This window comes from Trachemys scripta, chromosome 22 (assembly GCF_013100865.1).
Source record: "Trachemys scripta elegans isolate TJP31775 chromosome 22, CAS_Tse_1.0, whole genome shotgun sequence".
Lineage (NCBI taxonomy): Eukaryota > Metazoa > Chordata > Testudines > Emydidae > Trachemys > Trachemys scripta.
This window is the reverse complement of record NC_048319.1, coordinates 6597130-6616805: the sequence shown is the minus strand read 5'-3', so window position 1 is coordinate 6616805 and position 19676 is coordinate 6597130. Positions and strand designations below refer to the sequence as shown.

General features: G+C 51.2%; 2 protein-coding genes across 4 annotated transcripts in view; one reads left to right on the top strand and one right to left on the bottom strand.

Annotated features, from left to right (window-relative positions):
* Positions 1-902: 902 nt before the first annotated feature.
* Positions 903-9713, top strand: LOC117869107 (granzyme G-like). 2 transcript variants are annotated; one of them, XM_034755615.1, is made up of 5 exons: positions 903-1133; positions 1235-1382; positions 4796-4931; positions 5838-6035; positions 8525-9713. In XM_034755615.1, the coding sequence occupies exons 1-5, from the start codon at positions 1070-1072 to the stop codon at positions 8654-8656; spliced, it is 678 nt and encodes a 225-aa protein (XP_034611506.1). In that variant the 5' UTR covers positions 903-1069; the 3' UTR covers positions 8657-9713. The 2 variants fall into 2 exon arrangements, with proteins under 2 accessions (XP_034611506.1, XP_034611504.1); XM_034755613.1 differs by having other exon boundaries at positions 907-1133; positions 5784-6035.
* A 3488-nt stretch (positions 9714-13201) lies between these two features.
* Positions 13202-19676, bottom strand: part of LOC117869019 (guanine nucleotide-binding protein subunit alpha-11) — a 36635-nt gene continuing 30160 nt past the window's right edge. Inside the window, exons 2-7 of one of the 2 annotated variants that reach the window (XM_034755480.1) lie at positions 18671-18855; positions 17544-17698; positions 16551-16679; positions 15977-16106; positions 15576-15729; positions 13202-14892 (exon numbers count right to left, since the gene is read on the bottom strand). In XM_034755480.1, coding sequence (XP_034611371.1) covers positions 14651-14892; positions 15576-15729; positions 15977-16106; positions 16551-16679; positions 17544-17698; positions 18671-18855 — 995 coding nt within the window. In that variant the 3' untranslated portion in view covers positions 13202-14650. The remainder of the gene's footprint in view (positions 14893-15575; positions 15730-15976; positions 16107-16550; positions 16680-17543; positions 17699-18670; positions 18856-19676) is intronic. The other variant, XM_034755479.1, reaches the window with a different exon arrangement.

Genomic DNA, 19676 nt, shown 5'->3' with positions numbered 1-19676 from the left:
GAGGTTATCTATCCTACCCCCTGCTCAAAGCAGGACCAGTCCCCAACTAAATCATCCCAGCCAGGGCTTTGTCCTTAAATGGACAGGACGCCTGGTGCCCGGAGGGCCCCAGTCCTAAGGGAACGACTGGAAGGACTTTGGCCTACTGAGTGGGTTGTCATTCTGAGCAAAGGATTTAATGAACTTGAAACCACAGAAAGCCCCCGGGGCGGGGGTGGGGTTTGGGAGGATGGCTTCTGCCAGAGCCAATGTTGGGGGCGGGGGCAGGGGGAATCTCCAGTCATGCATGGTAGGTTCATTTATGGGTTTGGGTGTGTTTTCCCTGCAGTACTTTCATCTGAAGAATAAACTCGGCTTGCTTAGAAAGGCCTAGCTGGTGACTTCTAGCTGTAGCAATGACAGGGTGTCAAGGTGGTGACCTGACTGGCCTTGAGGGCAGAAACATAGCAGGTCTGCTTAGATAACCTGCCTTTTGCCTGAAATAACACGGTGAAGGCAGGGAGCGGTGCAACCTGGAAATACCCTGGTCAGAAGGGCGAGAGAGACACGTGTCTCCCACCCAAGAGAGGCGAAGACCTGAGCATGGGTGCCCTGCCTGGAGCCCAGAGGGGGAGTCCAGGTGCAGCCGCCCTGAACTGTGATCTGGCACCACTTGGAGGAAATTGCTACATGAGGGCGGCAAAGAATTATTTTCCATGAAATTGATTCCTCCCCCAGGAACCTACAACTCAAAGCTAAAATGCCCCGTGCAGAGGGTGCCACTTTAGCCTTCAGAAGAGGTCCTGGGTGGGATCTGACTGAGACACCAGGCTTGTGCTGGCTCCGTACGGAGGGAGCTTTACCCTGACCACAATAACCATGCTGCTGAGAGATGCACTTTGTAGCTAGTGCTCCAGGGCTGTGCATGAGCAAACTGATTCTACGTTGATTAGTCAGATGAGCCCAAACCCTGTGGTTTTCTAGGTGCTGAATCTCACGGGTCTCAGCTTATAAAACCAGTCAGGGAGCTGCCGGAGACCCTAACTGCAGCCCAGGCTGGAAGGGGATTGGCGAAGCGGAGAACTCCAAGATGAGACAGGCCTGCAGCCTCTTAATCCTGCTCGCTCTGCTGTCCCCCACTTCCGCCCATGCTGGTTAGTAGAGAAAGCCAGGGGGTTGGACGACCACCTGGGGTCCATGCACCAGGTGAGGCGAGAACAGACCAATCACATCATCAGGAGCGTCTCTCTTTCAGGAGCTTCATGGAGTGAGATTGTGGGGGGGCATGAAGCCAAGCCCCACTCCAGACCCTACATGGCCTATCTGAAGAGGACCACCTTGGATTTCTGCGGGGGATTTCTGGTGGACCCAGGCTGGGTGATGACGGCTGCTCACTGCACGGGGTAAGATTTTGTTCGGTATTTGTACAGCACCTGACGCAAGGGGCTCCTGATCAATGCCAGGCACTCCCACAGAACAAATAATAAATACCTCTCTCAGGTTTAAACCTCACATGTACAGCAGATGAACCAAATAATCTATGCACTGGTGGGGTAGCTGTAGTGGACCCAGGGTATTAGACAGACAAGGTGGGGGAGGAAATATCTTTTATTGGACTGACGTCTGTTGGCGAGAGAGACAAGCTTTAGAGTCTCTTCACCAATAAAAGATATTACCTCCCCCACCTTGTATCTAGAACCACAGAACGGATTTTTTGGTTCATTGGCCATTCCAAAAACATTGACAAAAATCATTTCGGGTCAATCTGAATTATTTTTTGAAAGAAAATTTCAGTGACTCAAAAAAAAAAGGGGAGGGGTGTCAAACAAAACATTTTGATGTTGAGAGGTATTTTCAGGTGTTTGCATATTGTGATAAAAGTGAAAGAAAGCTCTAAACGTCATTTTGACCTTCCCCCCAAAATTTAAAAAAAAAAAAAGTGTTTTAACATTTTCGAACTGAAGAACACTGACTTTTTCAGACTTTTGTTGGCCAAAACAATTCACTGAAATGGACGCAAATTCGCAAAAATCTTTCATTGTCACCAAATCAACCTTGTTTGGGGGGGGGGGAAGAAAACGCAAAACCAAACCAATCAGAAACCTTCTGTCCGAAACATTTTGCTCAGCTCTACTGTAGAGCATCATCCTTCAAAAGCTTGTCACCCATCTCTGCCCTCCTCTAATCCCATCACATTAGGAGCAGAGTGCACCTGCGGGGGAGAGGGGGGTCCCACTTTGACTTACAGAGCTGGGAGTGGCAGGGAGATTCTCTCCGGTGGGAGATCACCAGACCAAGGAAGAATTTGCCTTTTCATCTGCTTTTATCTGAAAACGCTTTCTAGTGCTTAACTCCAGAATTATTAAAGTATTTATAACTATTGATTCATAGCTCCTAAGGCCAGAAGGGACCACTGTGATCATCTAGTCTGAGCTCCTGTATGGCACAGGCCCAAGAACTGCCCCCAAAATAATCCCTAGAACAGATCTGTTTGAAGTAGATTTAAAAGTTGTCTGTGAAGGAGAATCCACCCCCACCCCCACACTAGGTAAATTGTTCCAGTGGTTAATTACTCTCACTGTGAAAAAATGATTCCTTGTTTCCAGTCTGAATGTGTCTAGCTTCACCTTCCAGCCACTGGATTGTGTTGGTCCTTTCCCTGCTAGACTGAAGAACCCATTATTAAATATTTGTTCCCTGTGTATGCACTGAAAAACTGTGATCAACACACCCCTTAACCTTCTCTGGGTCAAGCTAAATAGATGGAGCTCCTTGAGTCGATCACTCTCAGGCAGGTTTTCCAATCCTTTAATCATTCCCGTGGCTCTTCTCTGAACCCTCTCCAATTTATCAACACCCTTCTGCCATTCTGGGCACAAGAACTGAATACAGGATTCCAGCAGCGGCCGCACCAGTGCCAAATTCAGAGGTAAAATAACCCCGTGTGGCAAATTGCCGGCACTACTATGATGGGTCCCGCGCTTTCTCTTCTTGTGGGGGTGTTCAGGGAGCCATTTCTCACCCCTGATCTGGAGTATTAACTGTCCCACTAGTATCCCAGAGAAGGGGAGTGAAGAGGGAGGGACCCGGGCCCGCCCCCTACTCCGGGTCCCAGCCCAGGGGCCCTAGGGATAGCAGCAAACCACTTGAACTAGCGATTCCTTCCCCGGGCTACTTCCCTCTCCGGCCCTTCAGCTTGTGGGGCTTCCTGCCCTCTCCCTGCTTGGGCAAGGTTTCCCCCAACCCTTTGTGTCTGTGGAGGCCCTCTGCTTTGTACAAGCCGGGTTTCCCTTTACCTAGGGTCTTGGTCTTCTGGCCCCGCCACAGCACTTCTCCAAACCACTCCACTTCAAGTCCTCCCACTGGATGATTGAAGCAGGGCATTTTTATCAGGTGACTGGTTTCAGGTGCTCTAATTGGCTTAATTGGCTTCAGGTGCGCTAATTAAACTGTAGCAGCTTATCTTCCCTCTACAGGGAGTAAGGCTCTCATCATCCTGGGGCTTACGTATCTCCCATCAATCACTCTCCTGCTGCCCTCCGGCCATGATGTATCACACCCTGTACTCCCTACTCGAGAATCCCCTGTTTATGCAGCCTACGGTTGGTTGCATTAGCCCTTCTGGGCACAGATTCACTGGCAGCTCGTGCTCAGGTGATTATCCGCACTCCCCAACGTAGTCTTTTTCAGAGTCCCTGCTTCCCAGAATAGCGCTCCCCCATCCTGGAAGTATGGCCGACAGTCTTTGCTCCCAGATGGACACATTTACATTTAGCCATATTAAAAACCACATTGGCTGCTTGCACCCAGTTTACCAGCCAACCTAGATCGCTCTGAATCAGCCACCTGTCCCTCCTGGTCCTTTACAACTCCCCCAATTCGTGTGTCGTCTGCAAACTTTATCAGTGATTGTTTTATGCTGGCTGGGGCCAAGAACCGATCCCTGCGGGACTCCAGTGGAAACAGACCCCACTCGATGACCCGCCTCTATTGCTGCGGACAAACACAGCACGGTTTCATTACATCAGCAGGCCAGGGTTTTACAAATGCTAATTAACCCTCAGATGAATACCCTTAACTCTCATGTATCAGAGGGGTAGCTGTGTTAGTCTGAATCTGTAAAAAGCAACAGAGGGTCCTATGGCACCTTTGAGACTAACAGAAGTATTGGGAGCATAAGCTTTCGTGGGTAAGAACCTCACTTCTTCAGATGCAAGTCTTAAAGGTGCCACAGGACCCTCTGTTGCTTCTTAACTCTCACGTTACAGCCAGGGAAACTGAGGCACAGAAGGGCTGTGATGTGTCCAAAGCCACACAGTGAATCAGCAGCAGAGTCAGGAATAGAACCCAGGAGTCCTGAGGCCCAAAGTTCCCCAAACTCCCAGACACAGGCCCGATTCTCAAGTGCATTCAGGACCCACTGGTTACTCTGGCAGTGTAAGGGGAACACATGCTCACTTTAAGGGCAATCAGCTCACAGATGTTCATTCTCTATAAATCGCTAGGCTGGGTAATAGGTTTTCTTTGCCTTACGGCTGTAGCATCTTTTCTTGGCAGCTAGCAGGTGGGTGTCAGGACCAGCTACCACATGGTTACAGAGCAGGCCAGAGTGGTTTGAGCATTGGCCTGCTAAACCCAGGGTTGTGAGCTCAATCCTTGAGGGGGCCATTTAGGGAACTGGGGTAAAAATCTGTCTGGGGATGGGTCCTGCTTTGAGCAGGGGGTTGGACTAGATGACCTCCTGAGGTCCCTTCCAACCCTGAGATTCTATGAATAAATAAAAGGAAAAGCGAGTGATTGCTTTCGCCAATTTCAGGAACCTGACAGTCACCTTAGGAGCTCACAATATCCACAGGCACGAGAACTCCCAGCAAACGTTTGCGGTTCAAAGCTATCACCCGCACCCCGCCTACAAAGAACGTCCTAGAGTCAATGACATCCTTTTGCTGAAGGTAACCGATTTCTTGGGCTAATATTCACTTCCAGGTTCATACCTCTGGGCACCATGTGAGTTTTGGCGCTTGGCCATGGTCAGGGGTAATTTATGCCGAAGGGTAGCTGAAGACACAATGTGCAGAGCTGGCTCTGCCCTTTCCCCAGAGTTTAGATCAGGGGTGCCAGTGTAGGTCCATCATCTGGGTTCTGATGTTGGGACGGAGGGCACAGACCCCGCCCTGCAGAGCATGACTTGGATGAAGATTTGTATTGTGGTAGTACCTAGCGGCCCAAGACACGACCCAGTTGCACTAAGCCCAGTACAAAAACAGAACAAAAAGATGGGCCCTGCCCCAAAGAGCTTTGTCTAAACAAGAGACAGATGGACGGGGGAGTACAAGGAAACAAAGGAGACGGTATTTAATCGGTCAGCACGCTGGACACTGGTCACAGCTGCTGCCTACTGATTGTCAAGGTTTGTGTCAGCATCATGCCAAAGGAGAGTTTGAGGAGGTGTTGGAAGGGGAGCGAGGTGGCTTTGGGGATGTTTATGGGGAGCTCCTCCCACGCGAGAGGGGCAGCAGGGGAGAGAACACAAAGGGGCTTATGTGAGAGCATAACAAATGGGTGATGGAGGCTGGTCTCATGGGTGGTCGGAGGCGGGAGTCAAGCTCTTGACGGCGTGAGCGAGGACAGGGCGTTGGGTGGGAACAGGCCAGGAGGGGCCTGGAAAGTAGTTGGGTTTGATGCGATGGAGAAAGGAGGGGCAGCTGAGGTAGAATGGCTCCCTTAGAAACATGCAGGTGACCGAGCCTTTGTTGGGCGATATTTAAAAACATGAACACATTTCTGGATCTCCCCCACCCCAGCTGAAGGGGAAAGCCACACTAAACAAATACGTCCGTGTCATTGACCTGCCCAAGGCCAACAGAAACGTCGCCCCACGGAGCCAGTGCAGCACCGCTGGGTGGGGTTTTATCGACCAGGGAAAAACCACCGACAAGCTCTTTGAGACCAACGTCATCATCCGGCCACCAAAGGAATGCCGCTCTTTGAACCCCGGGATAACTAACGGCATAATCTGTGCAGCGAGCAAACAGTGGGTCAAGGACTGCAGCCAGGTAAGTAGCAGTCGCGTCTAGGGGAGGATGGCAGAGGAGGCAGGCCAGAGGGCTACCAGAGGGTGGTCGCCTAACCTTGGGAGATCTTGCTCTGTAAATTATCTGGGTTACTATCGCTAGTTTAAAACAACATTCTGGCCAGGACAGGTGCCTGTCCCTTTGTCTTGGTTATTTTGTCTCTCCTACCAACTTCTGTTCTCCTCCTCTGTGTCTCTGTAACCTCTTCTTCCGTAGGTCCCTCTCCGTTTCTTCCTGGCCCTGCTGACGTTAGCTGAAAAGCCGCTCCAGAAACTTGTCGCCAGGCCAGTGTTGTATCCTGAGCCTGGTTCCCCCTGGACTTGACCCTCATGGGGTCACTTGCACTTGTACCGAGTGGGCCAAAGACACTCCTGTTCCTATGGGTACCCGCTTTGCACAGGTGGAAGCAAAGACGACCCCAGGGGCAAGGCAGGGGGAATCACAGAAAAGCAGGGCTGGAAGGACCTCGAGAGATCATCTATCTAGCCCCCTGCACTGAGGCAGGACCAAGTAAATGCAGACCATTCCCAACAGGTGTTTGTCCCACCTGTTCTTAAACACCCCCAGTGCCAGGGATTCCACAGCCTCCCTTTGCAATCTGTTCCAGTACTTAGCCATCCTTAGAGTGCAAAGTTTTTCCTAATATAGAATCTAAATCTCATGTGTTGCAGTAATAAGCCCATTACTTCTTGTCCTATCTTCAGTGGACTTAGAGAACAATTGATCACCATCCTCTGTATAACAACCATCAACATATTTGTTGACTTATGTTCCCCTCCCCCCCGCCCCAGTCTTCATTTCCCAAGACTAACCATGCCCAGCTGTTTCAACCTTTCCTCATAGATCAAATTTTCTAAACCTTTTAACACTTTTGTTGCTCTCCTCTTGACTCTCCAATTTGTCCACGTCTGTCCTAACGTGTGGCACCCACAACTGGACACAGCACTCCAGCTGAGACCTCATCTGCCAAGTAGACCGGGACGCTTATCTCCCATGTCTTACATATAATACTCCTGTTAATATACCCCAGAATAATAGTTGCTTTTTTTGCAACTGCAACACATTGCTGGCTCATATTCAATTTGTGATCCACCATAAACCCCATCTCCCTTTCAGCAGTACTGCCGCCTAGCCAGTTATTCCCCATTGTGCAGTTATGCCGTTGATTTCTACTTCCTAAGTGAAGTCCTTTGTCTTTATTACGTTGAATCGTGTTGACTTCAGACCAGTTCTCCAATTTATCAAGATTATTTTGAATTCTAATGTTCTCCAAAGTGTTGCAAGCACTCCCAGCTTGGTGTCATCTGCAAATTTTATAAACATCCTCTCCACTCCAAGTCATTACTGAAACTCTTGAATAGTGAAAGACCCCACTAGATACTAGTTTGTTTATAAGAACATCACGTGGGACTGTGTCAAAAGCCTTACTAAAATCAAGATCTCACCTCTACTGCTTCCCCACATCCACTAGGCCAGTAACTTCATCAAAGAAGGAAATTTGGTTGGTTTGACATGATTTCTTCTTTCCAAATTCATGGTGGCTAATACTTATAATTTAACTGCTTACAAACTAATTGTTTAATAGTTTGTTCTAGTGTCTTTCCTGGTGGCGAAGTTAGGCTGACTGGTCTACAATTCCCCACGTCCTCTTTGTTCCCCTTTTTAAAGAGAGGTACTATCATAGAATATGAGGGTTGGAAGGGACCTCAGGAGGTCACCTAGTCCAACCCTCTACTCAAAGCAGGACCCGTCTCCCAGACAGATTTTTGCCCCAGATCCCTAAATGGCCCCCTCAAGGATTGAACTCATAACCCTGGGTTTAGCAGGCCAATGCTCAAACCACTGAGCTATTGCTCTTCTCCTGTCCTCTGGGACCTCACCCACCTGCCATAAGTTCTCAATGATAATTGCTTCAACTAGTTCCTTAAGAACCCAATCGTGAATTTTGTCAGGCCCTGCCAACTTTAATACATCTAACTTATCTAAATAGTTTTTAACCCGGTCTTTCCCTTTTCTGGCTTGTGTTCCTTCCCCCTTGTTGTTAATATTAATTGTGCTAAGTATCTGGCCACAATTAACCTTTTTAATGTAGACTGAAGTAAAGTAGTGTGGCAGAGCTCCAACCTTGTCTCAGTGGGTCCCGCACTTCCTGGCGGATTTCGCTAGCCTCAGAGGTGATCAATTGTTCTCCAAGTCCACTGAAGATAGGTATATGATCACGTCATTGACTAGAGGTGAAATCTTGACCCCATTTCAATCAATGGGAGCTTTGCTGTTGATTTCAATGGGGCCAAATTGTCAGCTTGTGTTGCAGCGTGCACATGCTAGAGGACAGAGTTAAGGTGATAGAGGTTATCTTAAGTTCGGCATTTCCTAGCCTTTGCAGCCGTTCCATTCTTTTTAAATATAGTGGTTTTTTGTATGGAAAATAGATAGTGAATGTTTGTGCACATCTTCCTTGTGTTTCTCAGGGGGATGACGGTGGCCCTCTAGTCTGCGAAGGGACAGCACAAGGAATCTTCTCCTATGATTTCAAAGTCCCTCCTGGCTTTTACACTCGCATTGCCTCCTACCTTCCCTGGATTGAGACAACCATACAGTAAGAAACAGGAGAGGAAGAGGCTGAACCTTCTCCTGCATCATCGGCTGCCTTTGAAAGTTGGGCGTTTCCTTGTGCTGTATTTGGTGGCTTTTTCCCCCTCCCTTTTCTGGGGTGCTGAGTGCTTAGCTAAGTTAGGGCTAAGACAAGAAGTGGTGCCGATGGGGAGTCCCCCTTGTCCTCGTCACAAAAAAATAAATCCCTCTAGACGTACAAACATCTACACACAATGCTACGGCTGCAGCTTGCACCCCACTGGAAAGGTGCCTCGATGAGCCATTGCTGATTCCATCTGTGGCATCTATATTGGGAGCGCTAAGGGAGACATGGTTGCCCGGGGCCATCAGCATTCTTAATCCCAGGGGCCTGATTCTCCCCTGTCCTGCACCTGCTGTCCAAGGTACTTTTGGCCCTCATGACTATGGCATCCGAGTGCCTCTCACTCTGTGTTTATTCTCAACCCCCCGGCAGATGGGGCAGTGCTATTATCCCCATTCTACAGAAGGGGAATTGAGCACAGAGAGGTTAAAAGTCTTGCCCAAGGTCACGCAGCTGGAACAAGGACTTGACCCCCAGTCTCTCAAATGCTAGGCCCATGACTTTACCACTGAGCCATCCATCCTGCCTGCCATTACTTGACTACCACTTTGGGCTGGTGTCAATGACCCCACAAGGTGCAGGGCATGGGAGACAATAGGGCCTCCCCCCACGTAAGCCAGCTCTGAGCAGATCTACATGACAAAGGTTAAATGAGCGCCAGGGGCTTGTCTACACTAGTGCTCCCAGTGGAGCAGCTGCAGGGATAGTTGCAATATATGTGGAGGGTGGGGAATATTAGCATAGAGGACCAGACCAGTGGGTATAAGGGAATCTAACTTCCACCATCATGCACATTTCTGAATTTGGGCCGATGCTCCCAATTCTGGCAGGAGCTTGTGTCCCTCCCCAGCGAGCCAGGATTAACGCCTGTGCCCACGCGTAGCCCCTGCTCTGATCGCTGCTTCATTCCTGCCTTGTTGCTGCGTTACCGGATTGTCCCGAGCATGAGAAATAAACTCTCCGCTGCGTTTCAGAGTCCTTCTCTGGTCCGAGTCTCATTGCCTGGGGGTTTCCGGACATTGCTCCGAGAACGTGAGACGAAGCGATTAGTTCCAGACCCGGGAATCGCTCGGAGTCTCATTCACAGCTAGAAAGTTTGGGGCTTAGTTTACACGACAAAATTTGGCCAGCAGCTGTAAATGGGCTAGGAGCATGAAAAGAATGACACCGCCAACGGGCAGCGAGGCTGGCAAAATGGTGGAGATGTAACTACATCCCTACCCCATTATAACGCTGTCCTCGGGAGCCAAAAAATCTTACCGCGTTATAGCTGAAACCGCGTTGTATCGAACTTGCTTTGATCCACCGGAGTGCGCAGCCCCGCCCCCCCCCCGGAGCGCTGCTTTACCGTGTTATATCCGAATTCGTGTTATATCGGGTCGCGTTATATCAGGGTAGAGGTGTGTATTGACAGCCAAATGCAGCTGGTGACCCAGCTAATGTGGTTCAAAGAGGCGGGGTTACTACAGTGGCAGAAAAACTCTTCACCAGCCTACACTAGGGGAGCTCTGCCAGTTTAGCTAAACCACGTAGACAAGCCCTGGCTCAGGGAAACCCTAATCCCCTCCCTCCTTCCCCCACAATCTGTCTCTCCTCCTGTTCCCCAAACCCCAAGCAGAACGTAAGTTTTTCGGGTCAGGGCTTCTGTTTTTATCTCCGGATCTCATTCAGCAGCGAGGACATCGGCGATGCTGAAAAACCAGGAACCGGACCTCTTCTGGCAGAAGCCAGCAGTTAGAGGTAAGAGACTGCAGCTTCCCCTAAGAACTTACGTAAGGAATGTTACAGATGTCAGAGGGCTGGTCCAATGTGAAAGGGGAAGTACGTGACACAACTGGAGAATGAACCCAGCTCAAGTGCCAGTCCAGGGCTTTCCCCACAAGATCAGCCTTCTTCCGTGTCAGAGAGACATCCCCGCAGAGTTCGGGACCACACACACGGGGTGAAACCCCTTCCCTATTAAATTCAATGGGGGTTTTCCTCTTGACGCCTGGAGCCCTGCAAATCTGCAGACATCCGCGGACCGTTTTTGCAGATTGGATGCAGATAAAAATTTTGTATCTGCTCAGGGTTCTATTGATGTCAATGGAGCCAGGACGCCCTTATATGCCTTTTCTGTCCTCAAAACACCTTTCATTGCATCAGTGATTCGGTGCCTCACTTATTACCTGACCAATGGCGACCAGCTCATCACCATGCCAGGCTAACAGTATAGAATTCAGAGCAAGGGCAGCTCTGTCCCCACCCAGTTAACCAAATATCCCTGATAAAAGAAGCCGGGGTTTCCGCACAAGCAAGTGCAAACAGACCACACCACAAAAAAACCCCGCCCAGGTTCATATGCGCCCTCGCTGAAGGTTCTTCCAAACTGGCTTCTCATTTTGGGTGCCCAGCTTAAGACACGTTGGGCCTGGTTTCAAGCAGGCTGGTCACTCGGCTCTCGGGGGAGCAGCAGCTACCCAGCCCCAGGGGTCCCCACAGATGGCCATTCCCCAAATCCAAGAACCAAAAGTCAGTGGGGCCCTTTTTGAAAATGACTCAACAGCACTGGCCCTTTTAACTCCAAGTCGGAAAAGCAATGGAAAGGCATTTTCCAGCTGTCCCTGTTATCCCAATATATGGTCTCCCAGGTGTCCCCATTAAAGGGACTGGAAAAATCTAGTAAACACATGCCATGAAACCAATTCCTGATTTCCTGTGTAAGTGGTGCAAGGCTGTAGTTAAGTTCCAAAACTAGAGGGGGAGACATACGCCCAGGGATCAAACCTTCTGATCCCAAGTTATATTAGCATTTGGGAACTTTGATTGGGAATCCCCAGCTCTTATCTAGCACTTTACAACAGAAGATTTGAAAGCACTTTACAAAGGAGGGATGCACAATTATCCCCATTGTACAGACGAGGAAACTGAGGCATAGGGCGGTGCCGTAACTTGCCCAGGTTCACTCAGATGGCCAGAGGTAGAACCAGGAACAGAACTCTGGTTTCTTGAATCCCAGTTCACGGCCTCTTTTCAATCACAGATCACTTCACGGCACAGTCGGGGCGCTAAGAAACAACCAGAATAAATTTATCTCAACATGATCCACCAACGAGCTGATTCATAAATTTTTAAGACCAGAACAAACTATAAGAAGATCATTTAGTCTAAACTCCTGCGTACCCCTCCCCACCATAGAGTTTCACCCAGTTACCCCTGTATTGAGCCAGACGTGTGTTGGACTAAAGAATATCTTCCAGGAAGATCTGCAGACATCTGGGGATGGAGAATCCACCACTTCCCTGGGGAGTTTGGTCCGATGGTTAAATGCCCTCACCGTTAGAGTTACGCCACCACATTTTTAACTACAATCATCAATTGTTATTTATAAAAGCACCTACACTCCAGCAAGACATTAAAACCAACTGCTCCTCTGCGGGAGGGAAGTATCATATGTCCCCATCATTTTGCAAATGGGGAAACTGAGGCCCAGACTGGCAACATGACTTGCCCACAGTCACACAGCAAGTCAGTGGCAGAGTCTGGAAGAAAACCCAGGAGTCCTGCTCCAGAGAGGCTGTCAGAACTATAAAGGGAAGGGTAACAGCTGTCCTGTGTACAGTACTATAAAATCCCTCCTGGCCAGAGACTCCAAAATCCTTTTCCCTGTAAAGGGTTAAGAAGCTCAGGTAACCTGGCTGGCATCTGACCCAAAGGACCAATAGGGGGACAAGATACTTTCAAATCTTGGTGGGGGGAAAGGCTTTTGTTTGTGCTCTTTGTTTGGGAGTTCGTTCGCTCTTGGGACTGAGAGGGACCAGACATCAATCCAGGTTCTCCACATCTTTCTAAACAAGTCTCTCATATTTCAAACTTGTAAGTAAATAGCCAGGCAAGGCGTGTTAGTTTTACTTTGTTTTCTCAACTTGTAAATGTACCTTTTACTAGACTGTTTATCACTGTTTGCTGTACTTTGAACCTGAGGCTAGAGGGGGGTCCTCTGAGCTCTTTAAGTTTGATTACCCTGTAAAGTTATTTTCCATACTGATTTTACAGAGATGATTTTTACCTTTTTTTCTTTAATTAAAAGTCTTCTTTTTAAGAACCTGATTGATTTTTTCCTTGTTTTTAGCTCCAAGGGGGTTGGATCTTGATCCACCAGGAGTTGGTGGAAGGAAGGAGGGGGGATGGTTCATTTCTCCTTGTTTTAAGATCCAAGGGGTTTGGATCTGTATTCACCAGGGAATTGGTGAAGAGTTTCTCAAGGCATCCCAGGGAAGGGAATCCACTTGGGAGTGGTGGCAGCGGACCAGATCTAAGCTGGTAGTTAAGCTTACAAGTTTTCATGCAGGCCCCTACATTTGTACCCTAAAGTTCAGAGTGGGGAAGCAGCCTTGACAGAGGCATAAACAGTTTGTACCAGAATATATGCAAAGGAATTAAAATGTCAGATAAGGTCAGCTCCTCTTTATTTCACATTTCAGCAGAAAGCCCGTATCAATGCAAACATATGAACTAGACAGAGGTTCTCAAACTGGGGGTTGTGTCCCCTCCAGGGGTCGCGAGCTGTCGGCCTCCATCCCCAAACCCCGCTTTGCCTCTAGCATTTATAATAGTGTTTAATATAAAAAAATGTGGTTTGAATTTATAAGGGGGGGGGGGTCGCACTCAGCGGCTTGCTGTCTGAAAGAGGTCACCCATACAAACATTTGAGAACCGCTGAACTAGAAGGATCTTTAAGGAGGTGCTGTAGTGTGGTTTGCAGATACCAGAAGGAAGAGAACTGCAGACAACTATAAGAGAATTGATTGGGGGGTTAACATAATTTCCCCCCAACCCCATAAAGATTGCTTCATAAATTGGCCTTCACAACAGTCCCTATTCAATTCACCCCTCCACTCTGGCTGAATGCCCGTGCTCAGAGGCTCAGGCTGGGTCTCCTGTCTCGGGAGATGGTTTTGCGGACGGTGGGACCAGACACCTGCTCCAGCTCCCTCTGGAGAAGTTCCCACTCCTTCTCCGGGAGGTGGTTGTCCTCCCATCAGAAGAGACACTCGCTCACATCACTGCTCATGCCTTCCTCTGAGCATCAGAACATGAGGTGCCGTCCCCCATGATGCCTTGCTACGCTAGAGACTCCTGGGAACTGGAAGGATTACACACACACGGCAGCTTCCCGGCAGAGTCCAACCAGCAGTTGTGCCTTCTCATCTCCCGCTGAGCTGGAGTCACTACCTATTTGCCCTGCAGGAAAGCAGAGGAGGCCAACGACTGAATGAGCCACGGTGGTCGAACTCCCCTCTCATCCTTAAAGGTGACCCCGTAGGTCAGAGGGGCAGGACTTTGACTGGGCAGTGCTGGGGAAGGCTACCCTGGGCCTGTGGATCAACAGGGAAGTTTGGTCTCCAGGACTCTCAATCCAGCACCTATTCCTAGGGCTAAATCCACATGAAAAAAACCCTGACAATAAAAACAAAGCTGGGCCCAGCGTCCCGGCAAGAAGCAGCCCCTCCACCAGCACGAAGGGATGGAGAAAACAGCCCTTGAAGAAGCTACACGCCATCATAGGAGCCAATCCCCATTCAGTGCTGGGCCCATCTCCCACAGAAAGGGGTAAAACTGACCCCTAAGAAAGGCCTGAGATGGCGCTTTGCAGGCAGCCTCGCAGGGACTCTGGCAGGACGCCGTGAGAAAGGCAGCTTCACAGACCTCTGAGCCGAGGCGGCATTAAGTGAGACCGTTCCCCTCACACGCTCCCAGCACCAGGCCGGCGCCCGTCCAAACACAGCCTCAGGGAACATTCCACGTGTGTTTTACGAGCAGCAGCAGCCAACGTCCGCTGATTCGTCTCCTTGTGAACTGGCAACGCCAAGCACTGATATGTTACTGCCGGGCACGAACCTGGCCTGAGCCCTTCCCATCACAGCAGGTTGATCTCGTCCAAATAGCCGACCAAGACCACATCCCTGACGTCCTTGAAAACCTTGCGGATGTTCTGCGTATCCGTGGCACAGGTGTAGTGGCGGTAGAGGCACCTGGATTTGGAGGCCATCATGGAGGGTCTCTGCCCTGCGTCGCAGTGGACAGCGGAGCATCGCTTGTAGGTGTCCACGTACATCTCCAGAATGAACTTCTTCGCCGCCTCCGCATCTCGCTTGGGTCCTGACGTGGAACAAGAACAGACCTCAGCAGGGCTTTGCCACTGAAAGCCAGGCCGGCTCCGTCACACCGGGCAGAACGGGAAGTCACGGTAGTGGCGATCACGGCATTTCTCTGCACGAGTGACTGTGGACGGGGCATTCCCCATTCGGTCTATGGCAACAAAACCTTGATTATTCATTTTAAGCCAGCGCCGGGCAACCCCGGGCAAAGAGCAGCATCGCATTGGGCTAGTTGCTGTGCCAATAAACAAACAGCCTGTGCCCCCGAGAGCGTACAGAGCCGTCCCTGGTTGGGAACCCTCCCCCTCCCCCCCGCCCCCAGAGTTAGTGAGAGACGTTTACGTGTTACCTGTGGGAGCCTAAGCTATTCTGGACCAGAGCAAGGGCAGAGAATACACACAAGGTCATTCCCCGCCCCGCCCCGCCCTGCCCTGCCCCATTTCTCTGCATGCCAAGAAAGCAAATAACCCAGTAACAAAGCAGAGAATGGCATGATGGTGCAGGGAGCATTCTCTGCGATGGCTTGAATGCGGGAGGAGCACCGGGGAGATGTTTGCTTGTGGCTCTTTCCATAACAGACAGCGGAGGCGATCTGCTCCAGAGCTGCTCTCTGCGGGCACGGGCTCTGCTTCCGGAAAGCCCCCAAACATCGGTCTTCATGCAGCAGGGTTTGGCAGGAGTTACCTGGGAAGCTAGGGAAGTAGGCAGCCAGGTCCGAGTGGGTGATCTTGTCCTCCAGGAGGTCGGTTTTGTTGAGGAAGAGGATCACGGAGGCGCTCTGGAACCAGGGCAGTTCCAGGATGGTTCTGAACAGGGCCAGGCTCTCCCTCATCCGATTCTGCACCCGGGGGGTGGGAGACAAAGACAACACCCATCAGCCCCCCTTCCTCAGCCCCCTTCACTCCCAGAATACCCGGTGTGAGTCAGAGAGGACTCAGACAAGGAACACAGCAGCCCAGATGCAGGGAGGGAGCCAGACATCTGAGTAGAGAGCGGAGCCCCTCCAGACCTGCTTGCTAGTGAGATATATACACCCAGGTCTTGTGGCAGGGAAGGGCCTGGCTCATCTCCTTAGGGCTCCTTACCTCCTCGCTATTCTCCTCCAGGCACTGGTCGTACTCGCTGAGGGAAGCCAGGTAGATCAGGGCAATAACGTTTTCGAAACAGTGTATCCACTTCTTGCGCTCCGACTTCTGCCCACCCACATCCACAATCCTACAGGGAGCCGGGAGGACAGGGGCGTTAGCGGGTGGAGCTGCCTTTGAGAGGGATTTACTCCTAGTATGCAGCATTTCCAGGACTCCCTTTGCCCCCAGACGGGTGCAGCACCAGCGGCAAGCAGCCAGCTGTGGGGTGGGGGATAGCAATTCCACAGCACACAGCAACACCCGGGGTGGGATTCACCTGCCCGAAGCTGGAGGGGGTAGGAGACATGACTGTGAGGAAGGCAGACTAGAGATAGCCCAGGACAAAGAGCCCAGCAGGTATCAGGTTCTGTTACCACCCAGCCTGATTGGAACCAGGAGCTCCTAACCTAGCTGCCTACATGACACTCCACTCGCATGTAGAGGACGTGGCCTGTATTGAATCTGGGCAGAAACAGCAGCAAAGACAAGGTGGGGAATCCCATGCACTCCAACTGCTCTACAGTAGCTTCACCTTAAGATCATCTCCTGCATGGAGAAGCAGACTGCACTGATGCCGGTCGTCGGCATGCGGCTCCTCAGGACATCCTGAGCTGTGGGGATGTAACTGTCCTCTGCGATACGCTCCAGGTTGGACAGAAAACTGCAAAACAGCCATGAAACGAGGAGGAAGTCAGTCCCTTTGGCACCTCATCCGAGAGGATCTCAAAGCGCTTTACAGAACACGCAGCCCTACAGTAAGCCAGTGATCGTGTCCCCGGTTCTGCAGATGGGAGGGGAAGCTAAGCCAGACGTGAAGAGAGGCAGTGCAGGGAAGAGAACGCCCAAGTCCTGACTCCCAGCCCTGTGCTCGAACCACACAACTGTTACCCCTTCCTATTAAGGCATAACAGGCTGGGTGGAGCTTGCGGCAGCCTGGAGCCATTTATCACTGATGGGCAAACCCCAGAGAATGTCAGTTCAGAGAAGACACCTGGGAGGTTTCTGCATCTGGTTGGACTCAGGAGACTCACGATTCGTTGCTACTTCAGGCCATGGACCAAGCACAAAACCAAAAATGTGTTTAAATATTTAAAGGAAAATTTAAAATACCCATTCAAATATAATGGGGTTTATTGTGTGTATTACCGCAGCATCCAGAGTGCCCAGCAGACACTGAGATCTGTTGTGCAAGGTGCTGTACATACACATCATAAGAGGCAGCCTCTGCCCTGACTCTTACAGGCTAAAAGAGACAGGCTAGGTGGAAGAGGAGACAGGCACAGAGAGGGGAAGTAACTTGCTCAAGGTCATAGAGCAGGTCAGGCTGAGAATAACCCAGGTCACCAGACTCCCAGCCCAGTGCCCTACGCAGCGGGTCACACCGCCTCTTCCAGCAAACCCCTTTTCGTCCCGGAAACCTCGACCGCTAGGCAAATTGAAACCCTGGGAAAGCTGTTTGACGTGCCACCCAGCAGGGGGCAGCCGTGGTCTCACGCGCCCGTTACAGCCTGCAGGGGTGACTCACTACGGGGCCGAGTCCAGTAAGTGATACTCCCGCCGTCTCTCGTAGCAGGTCCGGATCCCCGTGTCCCTCCATAGGCTTTCAATGGCGTTTGCGTACGGCCTGATCAAGGCCGCCACCTTCGAAGCGTTCACCCCCATGACCAGCTTGGCGTTTTCCTAGAAGCAGGAGAAATGGGGGTGGGGGGTGGGGGGGTTACATAAAGAAGGAGCAGCTGCCTTCTTGGAAACTTCCTGAAGAAAATTCTCTCCCCTCCCTGCAAGGACAAATCCAAACAGCGCAGGCCTGGGGGTTATATGAAGAGAGGGAGCACGGCCTAGTGCACTGAGCATGAGACAAGGGGCTAGGACTCCTGGGTTCTAGTCAGGGCCCTGCCTCTGATTCACTGTCTAGCCCTAGCCATGTAACCTAGGGCTCGGTTTTCCATCCACACGCACAGCCCGCATTACTGTAGGATCTGAGCAACTCCCCTGGGAGGGAGGGCAGTGCTACTATTACCATTTCACAAAAGGGAAACTGAGGCACGGGTTTCAGAGTAGCAGCCATGTTAGTCTGTATCCGCAAAAAGAAAGCTTATGCTCTAATAAATTTGTTAGTCTCTAAGGTGCCACAAGTACTCCTGTTCTTTTTGAGGCACGGGGCGACCTGCTCCGGGTCACACGAAGTCAGGAAGCAGGAAAATTCTTTACTAGTCTCCTCAGCCTTGAGGGGGGAGCGTGTGCCTCTTTTCCCTGGACAAGGAGCCATTGCTCCTGCCGTGGAGCGAACAGGGGCCGCTCGCTCAACCTCCAGCTCTGGACAGACCAGCTCTGGAATACGCTGGCCTGTTGCGACACCTCCCTTTGCTTTGCACCGATGGCCCTTGGCTCTCCTGTGCGGACTGGCGGGGCTCCTCCCTGGACAAAGAGGGGGGTGTTGCTGCATTCTAGTAGGCTCCAGCCTTCCAGGCAGGTGGGGCTCAGATCCTCAGCTGGTGTCAATCAGCACCGCTCCATTATCTGCAATGGTGCTATGTCGGTTTACACCCATGGAGCGCATCTGGCTCGGGGCATCCCGCTGCCTCCACTCCCCATCCGGGGCAACTGCCGGCAGGGGTCTCCCTGTCTGGCCCGCCCGCCCTCCGAACTTACCACATTCTCTGGCTGGGCATAAGGGATCTGCAAAGTCTCCATGGCTCCGATCATGGCCTGCATGGAGGCGAAGATGTTCTGATACACCAGCTTGGCAAAGCCTTTGCGATCCTCTTCTGAATAGCCCGCCCCGTGGATTATCCGCAGCTGTTTGATGAACGTGCTCTTCCCGCTTTCCCCAGCGCCTGTTGGCCTCAGACAGGAGAGAGACCTTAGACTTCCTCGGGGAGATGGGGTCATGAACCTAGTGGGGAACCTGAGGCTCGTCCACCATCGAGAGTCAAGGGGCAGGTAATTCATAGCCCACAGACTGTTTGACGATAGGAGGGGGCAACAGGAAATGGTCTGTGACATAAATGCCTCCATCAAGGAGGGGGAGAGGGGGATCACGTGCCCCTTCCCCATTTTAACTACCCTATTGCTGTCTCTCCATGAGGCTGCAGGAGACGTGCATTTCCCTTCTGGGGAGCCTCCCAATTCTCTTCCATGTGGAAAAGCCTCAGCAGAGAGGACAAGGATTGCACGGGTTCTGAAGCCTGAGCTCTCCTGCCAGCCCTGGAGATGCCTGGAGACTTCAGATTCTGGGACTGTCGGGCCAATTCTTCCTTTCTCTGGCACTGAAGGGCACATCAGCGGGGAATGCCAGCCAGCTCTGTCCTATTACACAAGGGATCTGAGACCAAGGCTGGTTCCATAGGCTGGAAGGGGCCTCCTGGCCACCAGTCCAGTCCCCTGCTAATCCCAGGTCATCCCATCATAGAATCTCATTCATAGACTAGGGTTACCATTCGTCCGGATTTACCCGGACATGTCCTCCTTTTGTGTGCTAAAAATAGCGTCCGGGGGGAATTTGTAAAGCACTCACAATGTCCGAGATTTCCCCCTCCCCCGGCAGAGCAGAGCGAGCGGCTGGGAGGGCTGCAGGAAAGTCCCGGGCTGGACTCCGGAGCAGCTTCCTCCTCCCACCCCCCTCCCTGCATTCTGAGCCGGCCGGCAGCTCCTCCTC